Source organism: Castor canadensis, chromosome 13 (assembly GCF_047511655.1).
Source record: "Castor canadensis chromosome 13, mCasCan1.hap1v2, whole genome shotgun sequence".
Lineage (NCBI taxonomy): Eukaryota > Metazoa > Chordata > Mammalia > Rodentia > Castoridae > Castor > Castor canadensis.
In genome coordinates, this window is record NC_133398.1 from 864,308 (window position 1) to 880,824 (window position 16,517).

General features: G+C 59.0%; 3 protein-coding genes across 11 annotated transcripts; 1 reads left to right on the forward strand and 2 right to left on the reverse strand.

The window, feature by feature from the left end:
* Positions 1 to 1,610: 1,610 nt before the first annotated feature.
* On the forward strand, positions 1,611 to 3,632 carry Clic3 (chloride intracellular channel 3). The gene is made up of 6 exons (XM_074052768.1): positions 1,611 to 1,763; positions 2,529 to 2,638; positions 2,719 to 2,844; positions 2,974 to 3,080; positions 3,151 to 3,326; positions 3,407 to 3,632. Exons 1-6 carry the CDS (start codon positions 1,728 to 1,730, stop codon positions 3,563 to 3,565), a joined length of 714 nt encoding a protein of 237 aa, XP_073908869.1. The 5' UTR covers positions 1,611 to 1,727; the 3' UTR covers positions 3,566 to 3,632.
* Positions 3,633 to 4,371: 739 nt separating this feature from the next.
* Positions 4,372 to 6,033, reverse strand: Paxx (PAXX non-homologous end joining factor). Of its 2 annotated transcripts, none has more exons than XM_020181899.2 (7): positions 5,765 to 6,033; positions 5,633 to 5,693; positions 5,342 to 5,391; positions 5,067 to 5,257; positions 4,903 to 4,971; positions 4,658 to 4,742; positions 4,372 to 4,571 (listed from the first exon to the last, which is right to left on the reverse strand). In XM_020181899.2, exons 1-7 carry the CDS (start codon positions 5,878 to 5,880, stop codon positions 4,493 to 4,495), a joined length of 651 nt encoding a protein of 216 aa, XP_020037488.1. In that variant the 5' UTR covers positions 5,881 to 6,033; the 3' UTR covers positions 4,372 to 4,492. The 2 variants fall into 2 exon arrangements, with proteins under 2 accessions (XP_020037488.1, XP_020037489.1); XM_020181900.2 differs by having other exon boundaries at positions 4,372 to 4,575.
* Positions 6,034 to 9,011: 2,978 nt separating this feature from the next.
* On the reverse strand, positions 9,012 to 16,032 carry LOC109700635 (prostaglandin-H2 D-isomerase). 8 transcript variants are annotated; one of them, XM_074052774.1, is made up of 7 exons: positions 13,093 to 13,134; positions 11,328 to 12,595; positions 10,840 to 10,979; positions 10,262 to 10,335; positions 9,973 to 10,083; positions 9,603 to 9,704; positions 9,012 to 9,111 (listed from the first exon to the last, which is right to left on the reverse strand). In XM_074052774.1, exons 2-7 carry the CDS (start codon positions 11,427 to 11,429, stop codon positions 9,029 to 9,031), a joined length of 612 nt encoding a protein of 203 aa, XP_073908875.1. In that variant the 5' UTR covers positions 11,430 to 12,595; positions 13,093 to 13,134; the 3' UTR covers positions 9,012 to 9,028. The 8 variants fall into 8 exon arrangements, with proteins under 8 accessions (XP_073908875.1, XP_073908873.1, XP_073908874.1 ...); XM_074052772.1 differs by adding an exon at positions 9,315 to 9,340 and having other exon boundaries at positions 10,840 to 12,595; XM_074052773.1 differs by adding an exon at positions 9,315 to 9,340 and having other exon boundaries at positions 9,012 to 9,207; positions 10,840 to 12,595.
* Between the last annotated feature and the right edge of the window lie 485 nt (positions 16,033 to 16,517).

Below are 16,517 nucleotides of genomic sequence, written 5' to 3' on the forward strand. Positions count from 1 at the left end.
CCAGCCCTTTTTTGTGATGGTTTTTTTTCGAGATAGGGTCTCTAACTATTTTCCTGGGCTGGATTCGAACTGTGATCCCCCTGATCTCTGCCGCCTGAGTAGCTGGGATTACAGGCGTGAACCACCAGTGCCCGGCCATATCTTGCTTTATCTCTTGAGATGAAAGTGCATTGTAGCCAGACACAAGCTACTGTTCATGTGCTCTGTCCATTTTGTCCCCTTTTTTTTGTGAACCTGTAAGGGTGACTAAATATACACAGAACATCTGGTAATCACCAGCAGGTATGGAGGGGCATCCGGCTTCAGAGACACAGGAAGCCAGTGGGTGGGACCCCAGGAATGTCAGTGAGAAGCAGCCAAAGGCTCTTGGAGAAACTGAGGCTCCAACAATGTTGGAGTCACATGCTGTCTGTGTCTGGGATCTCTGACCAGGGTGAGTTCCAATAATTAGGCAGGGCTAGTGAGGATGGGGAGCTTTTCTGAGACAGCCTTGCGGCCTTGACACTGGCTCAGGAGGACCCAGCTATGGACTGAGGCCCTGGCCAGAAGTCAAGCAGGCAAGCAGGTGAGTGGGTAGGTGTGGCGCCACCTTGGCTGCATTGTCTGGCCTAGGCGATACCACCTCACCACAGGGAGGGGAAGGTGGCTGGCTACACCTACCCCACTTGTAACTATTGTCCTTTGTGGATAGTCTGGGTCCCCAGGGCAACTCCCCTAGGGTTTCCCTCCACCAGGTGCCAGGTCTTGGGCGGGCAGAGGCACAGCAAATAATCCCAAAAGGAACACCAAGTTGTGGGCTCCAGGGGAACTGGAGGCCTGCCAGGGCAGCAAGTGTTCACCTGCGGAGCAGCTGGACTACCCTAGTCCTTTCCACACAGCTGAGGGCCATGTGGCCAGCCCCTGGGCCATGAAGGTTGTGGCTTCTAACCCTTCCTGGTGCTGCCTAAAGGTTAAGAGGGTAAGAAACCTGCCCTGAGCCTATGTGGACTGGATGGGAGCGTGGAGTCCCCTGGCTGCTCCTGCACTGTTGGGTTGGTTAAACACCAAAACCAGGCTTATCTGCCTGCTGGCCTCGAGCATGTATGGAATGCGGCCCGCCCTGAAGGCGATGACCCTGACGGTTGGAGCTGTCAGGAGGAGGAGGGCATCACTTCCAGGTGAGCTCATCTCTCTGGTAACATCCTGGTACGCAGATGGGGAAACTGAGGCTAGACTTCAGTTGGTTGGTCAATTCCTACCTGTCCTAGCTCCCTGGCTTTCTAGGCTGAGGGCCTAACAATGGGGTATTTTCTGCAGGAAAGGTCGTGGAGCAGGTCCTGAGCTGTGATCATGGTGAGTGGTCTGGCCTAGAGCTGCCCCCTGCAGGGCTGTTCCTTGCCCCAGGCTCTCCCAGCCGCCCCATCCTCTGGTCTGCACCCACGACGCTGGCTTTCTCATCACGCTCACATTGGGGCATCAGACTTCTGGCATGAGCCAGCCTCCCTGCCCATGGCCAGCCCCTAGAACTCCGTCCCCCAATTGGTCACTGTCACGTTTGGAGTACTGGTCTGTGTGCCTGTGGTCACATTGCACACAGGCAGCCAGCTCAGTGCCCTGACAGCTTGTTCCACCCGCCTAGGTGGCTCCATGGGGCGGGCCCAGAGGCCTGGGAGGGCGGGGCACCCAGAGAGACTTAAAGAGCTCCCAGGTCCCACCCAGCGCCCTGCGCGGACGCCTCAGCTCCCACCATGGCCGAAACCGCCAAGCTCCAGCTGTTTGTAAAGGTTCTGCCAGGCTGGGCAGGGGGGACGGTCCGGGAAAGGGTGCTCTTGAGGCTGTGCTTTCTGGTGCAGGCTGAGGGGTGGGTCCCTTTCCCCGGTGGTGGGCTTGGGCAGCCCCAGAGGCTGAGTAATGTGGGGGAAGGCAGCCTGGGGAAGCAGTCACCCCCAATGGAGGTTGGGATCGCCCCAGTCCCACTCCCAGCCTTGGCTCCTGGCCCAGCTCTCCTAGAAGAAAGCCCCTTGATAAGGAGGTGCCAACTGGGTAGCTGGCATCAGAGGCCTGACTGGAGCTTGGGGTGCCTGTACCAGGAGAGGAGGGCTGGCCAGGTGGTTCCCATCAGTTCTCAGGCCAATGACCAGATCCGTCTGTGGGGCTTCCTGGCCCCTTCCCCACCCTTGGAGCTGAGGAGTGTGCTGCCAGCCATGAGGCCCAGTTTGGTGGGCTAGCTGGGCCCACCCCACCCTTGCAATTAGTCTTCGGGGCCTGACCTTTGCCCAGGTTCTGAAGATAAGGGTCTGAGGACAGGTCCCTAAGTTCAGGCCCTGCCCCCAGCAGCCTCCAGGCTTCCAGCAGCCTTATGGCCCTCCCCACATCCCAGGGACCAAGTCAAGGGCTCTCAGTGGATATTTGGAGAGGCCGTGCCCAATGAAGCTGGAGCCCTGGCATGACTCCAGTCCCATTGGCAGTGGGAGGTAGGGTCCCACCCAGCCTGGTGGCAGGATTCCTGGGTCTGCTCCCAGTCCAACACCTCTGCTCCACCCACCCAGGCCAGCGAGGATGGTGAGAGTGTGGGGCACTGCCCTTCCGGTCAGCGGCTCTTCATGGTCCTACTCCTCAAGGGTGTACCTTTCACACTCACAACTGTGGACACACGAAGGTGAGACCCTGCTCCCCAGACCCACCCCTGCCCTCTGCCCACCTTGGGCCAGCTGCCTTCCTCCCACCTGGTGCCCACAGGGCGCTGGATGTGCTGAAGGACTTTGCACCAGGCTCACAGCTGCCCATCCTGCTCTATGATGGTGAAGCCAAGACAGACACACTGCAGACTGAGGAGTTTCTGGAGGAGATGCTGGGGCCACCTGAGTGAGAACTGGAGGGGGCAGGAGGGCAAAGATGGGGCCCTAAGGCCAAAGCCCAGGAGGGGTGCCTTAGGGCTCAAGGGAGATAGGGTGAGGATCTGACTCCACCCCTAACATCAACCCCCCCCTACAGCTTCCCTAGCCTGGCACCCCGTTATAGGGAGTCCAACATGGCAGGCAACGATGTCTTCCACAAATTCTCTGCATTCATCAAGAACCCAGTGCCTGCTCAGGATGATGGTGAGGTGTGGGCAGGTGCAGGTGGGAGGGCATACTCCAGGCCAGGTCCTCACCTTCTCCCCACTGCCAGCCCTGTACCAGCAGCTGCTACGCGCACTGGCCAGGCTGGACAGCTACCTACGCGCACCCCTGGAGCATGAGCTGGCACAGGAGCCACAGCTACGGGAGTCACGTCGCCGCTTCCTGGACGGTGACCAGTTCACTTTGGCTGACTGCGGCCTGCTGCCCAAGCTGCACATTGTGGACGTGAGCACTGGTCTGGTGTGGGACAAGTGGGAGGAAGGCCACTGAGCAATGTCCTGACTGAACCCCGTTTGTGCCAGCAGACCGTGTGTGCACACTTTCGCCAAGCGCCCATCCCTGCGGAGCTGCATGGTGTCCGCCGCTACTTGGATAGTGCACTGCAGGAGAAGGAGTTCAAGTACACTTGTCCACACAGCGCTGAGATTCTGGCTGCCTATCGGCCAGTGGTGCACCCCCGCTAGCGCCACTGCCTCCACCTGCCGCCCCTGCCCACTCATCTGCAGCCCTATAAAGACATCTCTGCCCTCAGTGAGTGTGTCCTGAACATCAGATGGCCAGAGGCCACAAATACCGCCACCCTAATCCCATGGCGCCACACTCATATCAAGATGACAGCCCAGCATGACAAGAGAGCAGGAGCACCCACCCTCCCACTGGGGCCAGCACGCAGGCCTGGGCCCTCCTGCAGTCACTCTAGCACAGAGTCCTCGGGGACCTGGGGGACTGGATTAGGCTCTCAAACCAGTCAGGCCAGAGCAGGGCGGGTGCCCTGGTTGGCCAAGGAGGGTGGGGAACACCGTCCCTGGAGCCCAACCTGAGGGCCCAGGGCCAGAGGAGTGGGGGCAGGCTCACATTCCTCAGCCCCACCCTAGGCTGCAATCAACCTTGCTTTAGTTAGGGGGCTTCCACTGCCTGGCTCACCCAGCAGCTTTGCAAACATGTATCTTCCCTGGACTCCTCCCACATGCATCCTTGCCTTATGAGGCATGAGTGGCCAGGTCCTGTCTGGGTGGAGCCTAGAAGGGTGGGACAGAATACCAAGCCTTAGGGAACCCTGGCCTTTCCTAGCTGGACCCCTCAGCTTCTAGGCTGACCATGCAGGAACAGATGGACAGGTCTGAGAGAGTTTTGGTCCCCCCAGACCCAGTCGTGAGGAGCCTCTTCCAGGGAGCAGGGAGCCTGGTGCACCTCTTTCCATATTGTGCCTCCATACGCAGAGCAGGTCAAAAGGGGATCCTCTGGCCCCTTCCCGAGGACCAACCCCAAGTCTGCTGAGGGAGCCTTTTATTTGATAGAGAAGGGGCTTGAAGAGCAACCTCATTCTTGCCCAGTGGCAGAGGAAGTCGAGGAGGGGTTTGTGATGGTGAGGTCTTGGGCTACCCCTTCCCTCACAGGCAGACTTCTGGCAAGGACGCATATTTTGCTGTACTGTCAGGTTTCATCAAAGTCAACTCCACCAGCTGGTTTCTTACTGGGAGGGAAGACAGGGTTATGCGGTGGAGGTGTGGAGGCAGGGGTAGGGGTCCAAGCTGGGAGGGACAAGTGGGCAGTACCTCTTGAAGCCAGGGTTGATGAGGGACTCCCCTGGGCACCGTCTCCTGATCCCAGGTCCAGCGCCACCTCTCTGGTGATCAGGGTCTGAGGGAAAACAGGATGGGGATCAACCCAGTAGAACACCTGGCCACAACACTGTCCATATAGACAGATGTCCTCTCTGAAACCTGAGGTTTGTCTAGGGAGATAATTCCAGAGGAAGGAGAGCAGCTCCAACCTATATCCCTAGTCTACTACCCCTTACCTGGCAAGAAGTGCTGAGGCTCTGCAGGCCGGAAGCTCTTCCTGGGGCTGGGGGCTGTCTCGTCTATGGCTGGGGAGAAAGTCAATGGGCACCACACTCAATGACAGGATGAGGAGTATGAGCAGGGCTCCTAGTGAGGGTACAGGTGGCCACTCCCACTCTACCTGCCAGCCGCCTCTCCAGACTGCACACACGCTCTGCCAGGCCCAGAGTCAGCGCCTGCAACCTGGCGGCTGCTTCTGGGCCTGGCACCTTGGAGAGGTCAAAGGCCAATGCCAAGGGTCCCCCTGAAAGTGTCAGAGATGCTCTGTCCTCTTGCAAGCTTAGAGTCACTGCTTGCTGTTCACAGGCTGCCCTGCGGAAGTCAAGGCACTGAGTGCTGTGACCAGATCCCCACCCCTCCGGCCCCACCCACATTTCCTCCCTGCTTGGCGCTGACCTGAACCTGGAGGTGATGTCCTCTGTCGCGCTCAGGCCAAAGCGGGCTTTCTGCAGGGCACAAAGCCTTGTCACCAGCTGCTTGGGTCCCTAGGCTCACTGGAAGATACCCCAAACCTGCCCGACCCCGGAAACACCTGGGATGCCAGGCCGACTTTAGGACCACAGCTACAGGGCAGGGAAAGTGGGGGTATCAAGCCCTTCTGTGGATTTCAGGTCCCTTCACCCACAGGCGGCCGGTTCCGCAGAGGGGTGTGGCGGGCTCCCAGACCCGCCCCGCGCTGTTACGCACGAGGGTCGCCAGGCTGTCCGGCGAGAAGCAGGTGCTCCAGAGCTCCGCGGCGTCGGTCACACTGGGTGGGAAGGGAGGTCAGGCGAGGCCACCCCGGCGCTGCCGCACCCCACCTTCCCGGACCCCACTCACTAGAGGTTGAAGCCGCCGCGGTCCCCGTCCCCGCCGCCCTCCGGCTCGCAGTAGCACACGAAGCGGGGAGGGCCCGAGCCTGGCGGCAGCGTGCAAAGCGGCGGCGACGGCATCATGGCAGCTCCACGGGCGCGGGACTAGCGGGGCAGGGTCCCACGCAGGAGGCCGAACTGGCAGTAGGCGGAGGAAGGACGGCCTGGCCTCCGTGGCCCGGTGCGGTCCCAACGTGAAATTCAGGGTTCTAGCTCAAGGTGACGTCTTTCCGGGTGCGGGACTTCCGGCCCGGGGAGGGGCGGGGCCCCAGCGTGGGGCGGGGCCCCAGCGTGGGGCGGGGCCCCAGCGTGGGGCGGGGCCGAGCAGTGCGTACGGCGCCTGCGCGGGGCGGGGCTTAGAATCCTGTCTGGCCTGGTAGATCTCGGACTCGCGCCGGAATGGTGGAGCCAGGGGCGGGGCTTAACGAGGAGGCGGGGCTTAGTTGCGGGCAGGGCTCGAGAGGACCGCGGGAGACTGGAGGGCCTGGCTGGTGCAGCGCGCTGCGCTGACCTCACCCGGTGTAGGTTTTGCGTCGGTTTTGGGGGCTCTGGTCCTTGCGCCCAAGCAGAGGCCTATTTGGACTTCATCACCTCCTGCACCCTCGGCCCCCACGAGTCTCTGTGAGTCTGGGATTCCCTCCTTCTTGACGGTCCGGACCTTCCCCACCCTCTGCCACTGGGCGGCTTCGAAGTCCCATCCCTAAACTCTGGTCCCAGTGGCCTCCAAGCTGTTAGCCACTCGTCCTCGCAAATCGCCTTAGACACAAACATAAAAGCTTCCTTAACTCCTAATTGTTACAAATCAAAATGAGAAAGTGAGCAAAAGTATGGTAGCCGGTGCAAAGGCTTCAGTCACTCAGGCATCCATCCCACAGTTCTGAACCAGCACCTCCTGTGTGCCTCGTACTGTCCTCGCCTTGAGGACACTGTGACCAACAGACAAGGCCTCTGATCTCCTGGGCTTGTGGGAGCTAATGAAAGAGACACTCTCAGGTCGGGCCAAGCGCTGGGCAGAAACCATAGCAGGTGCTGCAGGACCTGTGGATGGGAAGTGCCATTTAAGCTGCCACTTGAAGAGAAGGATGGAGCCTGCCAGCCAAGAGGGATCCCAGGAGGAGGGCTGGGGTGACTGCATGGTGGTACTGAGGGCAGGTATTTCTGTGTGTTTTGAATGCCAGCCTTATCTGTGTCTTCAGTGTCACTACCCATGAGCTGGGCACAGCAGCATATACTTGGGGTCCCAACCACTTGGGAGGCTGAGGCAGAGGCACTGCTTGAGCTCAGGAGTTTGGTGTCAAATTGGGCACCATATGGAGACCCTGACTCTTTAACAAAAATAATATAATCCAGGCATGGTGGTGCACGGCTGTAATCCCAGCTACTTGGGAGGCAGAGCAGGAGGATCTGAGTTTGAGGGCAAAGATTTTGAGGTCCCATCTCAAATACAAAAGGGTTGGTGGTGTGGCTTAAGTGGTAGAGTGCAAGCATTTATAAGGCCTTGAGTTCAATCTCTAGTAAGTAAATAAATATTGTGAATAAATTAAAGAGGGGGAGCCATTGGAAGTTTAAACAGTGGCACGTCTGATTTTCGTGCGTAAAGCCCACACTTGGTGCTGTGGATGCAGGGCGGAAGGTTGCTCTTGATGAGGTGAAAGCTGCAGGTGGTGGTGGTTCTGAGAAGAAAGGGCGTGATCTGGCATATTTTGTAAATACAGCCCCTGGGATTCTGGGTGCACTGGCTGAGGGCTGCCCCTGTGTGGCCAAAGCTGGGTGTTGCAGGACATGAGAAGTCCCAGGCTAAACTGTAGGGGTTGGAGGAATGACCAGCACTGAATCCTAAGGGGTTCCCGGGAGCTACTCCATCCCAGAAGGAAGGGAAGGGTGTCCCTGACGCTAAGGAGAGCAGACTGCATTTTCCCACTCCAGGCACTTGTCTGGGGTTAGGGGAGAACCCCCGGGGACTAAATGCTGGGCCATTCTGCCAAAAATCGAGCCTCCGGACCTCTCCACCTTAAATTCCTGCTGCTGCCCTTGGTAGCTTCTTCTGTCCTTCTCTTGGCTCCTTGAGGACGCTGAATGAGAATAGATAATGGAACACTGATGGCTGGAGTTCAGGCAGCAACTCTCAGCGGATGCCTCTCTGATGTGGTGACTGTGCCCTGCAAAGCGCGGGAGGCTTAGCAGCACAGGCGCAGACGTGGGCAGGGCTATGGGTGCCCTGGGCCTTTCCACAACCTCTCCAGGTCTTTAGGCTGGGGATGGAGCACCACCTGGATAGAAGGTTACTACCATTGTGGTGTTTACAGTTCTGCTGGGGGCCAGCAGGTACCACGGGCACGAAAGGGACTGTCTGGGGTTCCAGGGGTCGGAGGACTCCTTATCTCTGTGACCTCTCAATCCAGAAGTCTGGTAAGACTTCTGAAAAGTAGAAATAATAGCACAATGAGCCCCAGATGGAAGAACTGTTAACATTTTGACAAATTTACAAATCAGTATTATCATCTTTGCTGAAATAGATTAGACAGTACAGCATTTTGTCCTCAAAGTTTTTAGGACAATTTAAAAACAAGAAACAAAAAACAAAAACAGTGTTATTGTCCTGCATAAACACAATAGCAGCACAGTTTTATCTGCGCCCTCCCGTCCTCCTCTCTCCACTCTTGGACAGAGTTGGGGGGGGCGTGTCCTTGGTTGGTCTCTGCAACAGTCAGGCAGGCAGTACCAGAATGGGGGAAAAGAGCAGAGGAAGCTGTGAGGCACTGGACAGGGGTTGGAGGATGGGGTTACAGAGTGGGGTGGGGAGTGGAGGTGAGAATAGGATGGGGAAGAGCACCTGAGGACCTACTGGGTGCTGTTTTTTGGGAGGACCCTGAAGGCCAAGCCTGTTGAGCAGTGACCCCAGAGCCTAGGACACAGGTGGTGATGGGTCAGCCAGGTGCTTCTGAGCAGCTGAGCCAGGGGCACAAGGAATGAGGAAGGTCCCTTGGATGCCCTCTTTCTGGCAGAGCACAGCCCTAGCCCAAGGCCTGCCTAGGGCAGGCAAAACCTACCATGGAAGGGCTTACTTGGAATTGGAGCCCCAGCCACAAGGTGCCTGGCTCAGGCAGGTCCAGAGCCTGACTGTGTGGCAGGGTTGCTCTTGAGGACACCCCTGTCCCTGGCCACCCACCACCCTCTCCACCCCCCCACCCCCGCCAAGAAATGCACACTGCCACTAGCTTTGGCAGACCATTTATTGTGCTTGGGGGACTGTGGAGAGAAATGGGGTACACAGGCAGCATGACTCCCGTGGCACTCCAGGGACTGGATCTGTCACTGCAAGACAAGGGACAGGTGCCGGCGGCATCTCCCACCTCCCGGAGGTCTTCTCACCCCACTGCCCACTGCGGCCAGCAGTCCCCAGCCTTGATTCTGTGGTGAAGACCCCCACATCTCTGTGCATGAACCTCACCCGAAAGTACATCCCACCCCATCAGAAGGGACTTTCATGGTCTGGGGGGGGGGGCGCTGGCACTCACCTATACAAATGTGCCGGCACACTGGTCTGTGGAAAGAGTGGGCCTCAGGTGCTATCTTTGCCCATTTCTTGGGTCCCCCAGCCTCCCAACTGGCAATACTCTCCTAGGGGTACAAGCCTGGGCACACTCTTGCCCTCCCTTGGCCCAGGCAGTCCAGGGCTATCCCCCTGGCATTTCTGTCCCTCATCTGGGGTCAGTGGAGTGAGCCCTCAGGGCCTGGCCCTACCAGTCAGGGTCTGCAGTCTCAGGTTACCTGCAGCCCTGAGTGGGGTTGGAGGCAGCACTCACCTGACTTGGGCAGCATGGCACCTTGGCTAGGGTTCAGGCCCACTTGGTTTGCCAGCTGTTGCATCTTCTGGGTGCCTTCTGGAAACAGCTCAGGGGTGCGGGCTGAGGACAGGGAGGACAGGTGAGTGCAGAGGAGCAAGGCCACGAGGGGGTGGGGCCGGGTGGGGACTGGACCCTCTGCCACAGACATGGGGGACCCAGGGTCACAAGGAGACACACTGAGAGACAGGTTCTGCCTGCCAGGAGGGAGAACACACTGGGTGGTGCATGTGGACAAGACTCAGGACCAGACCCTGGGCACGGCTCCCAGAAAAAGGAACCGGGGGTGACCAGGGGGCTGGCAGGAGCACCAGCCCTAATGCTTGCCCACCAAAGAGCTGCAGCCAGATGTTCCGCACGCCTGCCTTCTCCGTCTCAAAGTACATAATGGTGAAGTGCTTGTAGTCAGTGAAGGGTATGCGGATGTCGGTCTGGGCCATCGCTGAGAGTGAAAGGGGAGTAGCTGACCTGGGCCCAGGATGCCCTGCCCCTGAAAGCCCCACCTCAGGAAGCTCCATCCCCTGGAAGTCCCCCTCTGCTCCAAGGTGCCAACTGGCAGCCTGCAGTCAGGTCCCTTTCCTCCATTGCCCTGCCTGCTGCCCACCTGTGCCCTCCCTTACCTGGGTTGCTAAACTGCCCATTCACAGCACCCTTGATGAAGATCGTGTCTATCTTCTGACACCCACCATCAGGCCTGGAGAGAAGGAGCACCCTTGTAGAGCTCAGGCCCCAGGCCTACCTTGCTCTCCCAGGCAGCACCAGCCCTGCTGGGTGTCTTGAGGGTGCTACTTGTGCTCACCCTCACAACAATCCTTAGAGGACACGAGTGCTTTATGACTGCCTTTTGGGGGAGGAAAGAAAGTCCTGCTGGACTAGGAGGGTACCAAGTGCTTGCTTAGAGCACACGTGGGGTACAGGTCTCCAGGCTTCCCCTACATATAACATACACACGCAGAGATACGCAAATGCTGTTCACTCAACACCCAGGCCTCGGGTAGGGCTGTCAGTGTGGCCTGGGTCCCTCTAGGGAGCAGGTCAGCATGGCTCTTATTTGGGTCTCCATAGCCTAGGCTGTCTGGAGCCTGTGGTCTGTCTCCCTGGTGTGTCAGGGACACCTCTGGTTCCTGTTGGCTTTCATCTGGTCACACTGGCCCTTTTCTGAGGCCGAATCCAAGATGAGGTGCATGGGGTGACTTACGTGGGGTACCCAAACTTGACACCCAGGTTGCCATTGTCCAGTAGGGTCACTAAGACCACAGGCATCTTCATGTCATCTTTGGAGTCCTGGAAGCCCTGGTCATCTGACACAGCCCCAACTATGTACCAGGTGCCCTGGAACTGCAGGACAAAGCGGGAGGGCTGGGAGGTGGCCCCCCGTGTGCTGGGCCTGAGCTTATCGCATCCTGTTGGGATACAGTTGCTTCTCTGCCAGGGCCCAGTGCCAAGGCCTCTGCACCAGGAGCACCCTGACCCAATACTGGGGACGGCAGGCTCTGGGTGGTGGTTGGCACAAAGCAAAGTCTGGGGGCAGCCCACCCACACTCCTCTCTGGTTGAATGGGGCAAGTGGGTGGGGGTCTTTCTTGAGGCCCCAGCCCGCACTGGGCTGGATCACAGAGTATGGGCAGGAGCCTGGGATGGAGAAGCAAGCAAGACAGGGTAGTGTGTGGGGAAGGGGGGGGCGCACCTGGCTGATATCCAAGTTGTCCTGGATAGGGACCTCTGCCCAACCAGGGGACACCCTGAGAAGGGCAAGGAATGAGCTGCTGACCAGCAAAGCCTGCAGCATCGTGGGGGATCCTCAGGTCACTAGAGCAGGGCAAGAGAGCTGGGGTGGCCTCTTCCAACTGGCCTTTATACCTCTCTGATGCCCTGAGGTGGCTGGCTGCCGGCCTGGGGCACAGCCCACTGTGATAGGCTTCTTATCAAGTTGCACCTGGTCCAGCTGCTTCCGCCCAACCCCACCCCACCTGCCCCTGTTTCCTGTGGGAGGGGCTGGGATCCTGGCAGCTGAGAGCAAGTGTTCCTGGCAGTCTGTGGGCCAGGGTCTGCCTGAAAGCCCACCCACATTCTTCTCTGGCATTCTGAAGCCCCTTTGGGTTGTCAGTTTAGGTACAACCTAGGCCCCCTCCTCCAGGAAGACCACTCAGAGGCCATCCTCATGGCTCAGCCTCGAAACCTAGTGATGTCTGCCTGGGCCTGTGGCCTGACACATTTTGAATCAGGAGGGCCAGGAACAAGGGCCGAGAGTGGCCACCCTGGTGGGAATGGGGGAGGGGGATAGGCAGGGGCATGGCCAGCACAGTGTGCCTTTGGTGGCAGGGCTCTGGCCAGGGTCAGGGCTGTATACTCTGGAAGCCCAGGCCAGGGGGATGGGGAGCAGAGGTGTGGGCGGCCTAGCCCCCACCCACTCAGTCAGTCTTGGCAGGGGCATAGATTCTTAGCAACCTTTCAAACAAGTGTTCCTTCTTGTCCTCCTCCAAATCCTTACAATCTGAGTGTACTAAACTCATACCTGAAAAACCCATGGAATCCAAAATTCCCTGGGGCCTTTCCTTCTCAGGAGGCACTGGGCAAGATGGGGTGGACACCTGCCTAACAGATTAGCTGCTGAGTGATTGACCCTTGACAGTGCCAGCCCAGAATGGCCGGCTGTCTGCAGCTGGCAACTTTAGGGGGGCGTGGCTGGAGGGGTGGGTGCTGTGGTGAGCTTGTAGCCCATTGTGGGGTGGGGGCACTCCCCCTTGGGACCCCAGCAGGAGCAGACATTCCCTCTGGTGCCCATGCTGGCATTTTGCAGATGGGGTGGGAGGTCCAGGTGGCCGGAGGACAGATAGGCAGGAGCCAGACTCTGACTCGCTTCTGGAGTTTATTTTTCAGGATAAAGCTATGGGGAGCGAGGACTTGGGTCTTGAGGAAGAAGCACGGCAAGAGGAGTATGGAGGGCCAGGTCACCTAGTTGGGAGAGCAGGACTCGGTGACGCAGGCAAACATCCTGACCCTCACAGGCACCTCTAGCATGGGCCTCCCTCCTGGGGGTCTCCAGGACCTTCTGGCTCGGTGCCCTGAGGTCTTAGAGAATGGAACCAGCAAGGAGTCCTCTGACATGACCGGTCTATCCCTTCTTGTCGTGTCCTCCACCCATTTGCCCACCCTGGTTCCCCAGAGGACCTCCTACCCTGACTCCAGGCCCTCCTGCCCCCCAGGAGTCAGAGACCTCTGCTGTAGGACCATCTCTGTAGTGGCGTCCTTCCCCTGTCTGCCCGGGACGTGGTACTTCACTCTTTCACCTACTTCCCCCAAGACCCCCATGGCCCCCCAAGACCCTATTCTAGTGGTTAGGACAAGGTTTTCTTTCTAACAGTCACTCCTGGACTACTCAGGAAGCAGTGTCCTCTCCCCCAGTTGATGGGGAAGTGTATTGAATGAATAAGTGAACAAGCAGCTCTTACCTATGAAGCTGCCCACTGCTTGACTCTCTCCTCTACTCTTGCTCATTAATGCACTTATCTGCCAAAAAAGAAGCCCAGGAGCCATGATCAGTGCCCAGGCCTGGGCCCATTCCCCCACCTGGACTTTCTGCTAATGCTAGACTTTCCCCCTAATGCTGAAGAATCTCCCCAAGAGGCCCTGGGGAGGTGGTCTCAATTGACTTCCAAACTACGTACTCCATCTATGCCCCCTTACCAGCCCCTGCTCTTTAAAACAAAGGGGGTGGTCTTTCGCCACCTGTGTTACCCAGGAGTACCCCCTTTGCTTAATTGGGGACTTCTGTATTCTGAAAGCTGGCAGACCTGGGCACTAGGTACCATGGGGGAGGTGAGTCCTAGTAAAGGGGTCCCCAGGCAGAGGTGATGGAATTGCAGATAGACTGACCACCCGCTTCCAGCCTGCGTCCCCCCCCCCCCCGCCCCGCTCCCATCAGAGGCCTGTCTAGCTCTAATCCGACAGTAATTCCCTCCACAGCAGATTAGCCCCCCTCACCAGGTTGGGGCAGAAAGACAATGCTATCCTCTGTGAAGCCCTGGGCTTTGCAAAAGCTGGTGAATTTCTTCTTCAGCTCAGCCTTCAGGGTCTGGGTGCGGCCTGGCAGAGGGAGGAGGAGCTGGCTTCAGTGGGGAAGGTGTCCATTCTGTCCCTTCCCCTGTGTTTTGGGGAGACCCCCTTGGGACTCTCCTTTGGGGTCAGGCTTCAGTCCTCTGCAGACCCCAGGCCATTCCAAGCTAAGTGGTCCCTAAGGGGGCCTGATGGGGTGAGGCACCTACTGTAGAGGGTGGCCATGCGGAAGTCCTGACCGGGACCCTGGATGCCCTCGCTGTACAGCAGTGCGTACTCCTTATAGTTGGTCTCCACCACTGAGACGGAGTGGGTGCTGCCCCAGCCTGGGAACCCAAGAGATGACCCTGGTTGGGACGCTTAGGTCCCAAACCCATGGCCTACCTGTATGTGCCAGAATGTTTGCAAGAGGGGCTCAGGCCCGCTACTGCCCAGGATGATCCTCCCTTTCCCCCTCTGGCTGCTTTTCTTGTTCCTCCAGAGTGTGGCCACCCGCCAGCACAGTTGAGGAATTGTGTCCCCAGACCAGAAGTCCTGAAGGGGGAAGGGCAGGAAACACACAGGACCTTGGCCAGAAGGGGAAGGAGGTAGGGTTCCCTGTGAGGAGCCATCCCGCCCCTTCACTGTGGGGAGTGAGGAGGCCCCGTGTCTTGGGGTGGGAACTGTGAAGAGGTGTGAGCAGGAGTTGGGGCCTGCCTGTGTGCCCCACCTGGGTAGCAGAGATGGCGAAAAATTCCACCTGGACAGGGGAAGGAGCTGGCAGAACCTGGGTGATCTCCAGAGAGAAGTCCCTCTGTCCCCCCACACCCAGGTGTGCATGTCGGACAGATTCAGGCTGAAGCCTGGCCTTGGGGGCAGGGGTAACTTTGGTGGAGCAGCCATCATGCCCCACCACCTCTGCGAAGGGGACTGCCCAGTCAGTGCCAGCAGGTGCCTTGTTGTGGGCCCACTCACGGGGACTGTGGTAGTTGTAGTAGCCAGGGCCCCCTGCGGGCTGCAGCAGCATGATCCGCGTCTCACACTGGTTTTTCCTGTGGACAGGTGACCCTCAAAGTCAGAGGTCAGGCCCCAGGATATCCCCAGACCACATGTGTTGGAGTCCTCTGTGTCCCAGAACCCGCTGCGCCCCTCAGTCCCACCTCAGGAAGGTGGAGGTGAGGTTGAGGCCACCGTCTTCAGAGGGGGTCACCACCGACTTGCACATGGACAGCACGTTCTTCTTCTCTCGGAACCAGCTGGAGTTGGAGGCTAAGCCCACGCTGAACCAGCGTCCCAGGAACTGCGGCGAACGGTCACATCCTGGTCGGCGGGAACCTTCCTGGCCCACCTGAGTGGGCATCCCTCCCTTCTCTCCCCTCCTCTCCCCCTCCATTCTGTAACCAAGCGGCCCACACCCCCGAAGGCCGAGGTCCCGCTGCACCCCTCCACGCCCAGTGCCTGGACCCGCGCTGGCCACGCCCGTTCCCCCTCCGCGGGGAGTCAGCCAAGCTCCTCCCTTCTCCCCAAAGAAGTCCCAGGTCCAGTCCAAGTCCCCGTCCTCTGGTGAGGCGACCAGCTAGTGGGCAGGGCGGGCGCCAGAGAGCGCCCCATTCCTGGTGGGGTCTGGGAAATCTTCCGCTGCCCCCGACCAGCCCCAGGGCGTCCAGGCGACGCTGGGGAGGGGCGCGCGGCGTTGCGCTCATGGGTAAGGCCATCTCCTCTCGTCCCCGGCCAGCTCCGCGCTGCGCCGGTGGTCGGTGGTCGGTGGTCGGCTGTGCTGTGCCTGTGCGGAGCGCGTCCCAGAGCGCACTGCGCTGTTCGGTACTAGAGGATGCACCATGGGACCCAGGGGGACCTGTGCCTGTGTGTGCCCTGGGCATCCTGTGCTTATGGGGGACAGTAGTTGAATGGTGTGGATGCTGTGTGGCCCACATGTCTGCAAGTACGGTCAGTGGAAGATGGTGAAATGCTGCTGCTTTAGGGAGGACCTTTCATGGTCAACCTCCTTGGGCAGCTGCCCAGCCCTCCTTCCAGCTCAGCTGGCTCAGGCCTCTGTCCTGCAAAAGCTCTGTGGGACTTAGCACCCTCTTCCCTGGGAGAAGACCTGGTCCTGAAAGTGCCGATTCCCAAAGCCCCTGTAACTGCCTTGGGCATGGGGCAGGGGACCCTCACCTTGTCCTGTTGGAAGTTGGGCTGCACAGAGTCCTGGCCCTGGGCCTGAGTCTGCACGACCCCCAGCAGGACCAGCCCCACCCACAGCATGCACAGAATGGCCATTCTCCTGGAGTGTGTCCTGAGTCTGAGGTCAGCAGTGCAGGCTGATCAAGGAAGCTGGCGGGCAGGAGGAGCAGAGGGCACTGAGGAGACCCCTATTTATGGACCAGGCTTGGCCTCCACCCAGGGCCTAAGGCCTGCCCACTGGAGGCTCGTGATGCTGGTGGTGGGGGAAGAGGGGGCTGATCCCAGCTGCAGCCTCATCTCCCACAGGGCTGCTTATGTAAGAGACAGGACTGGGCCCTGCTGCCCCATCCCTCTGAAGGCAGAGGTGAGGTAGAAGCTGCTGCATGGCTGGCCCTTTCTCCAATCCCAGAGACAACTGCCTGGAACCTTGCTCACCCCACTCTTGTTGGCAAACCACCTTCCCCCCAGCAGCTGAGATGGGGCACGGGTATGTGTCTTGGTGCTGCCCTGCCTCTGAGGCCGCTGGTCACTTCCCACCAGGGGCCAAAACCTTCCTCTCAAAAGCCATAGTCATCATTCCTTCTCCAAGTCTTTCTACTCCTGCAAGGAACATAAAGCCCCATTTGTACTTTGTGAATTTGGTCCTGAAAGGCCAGCAGGC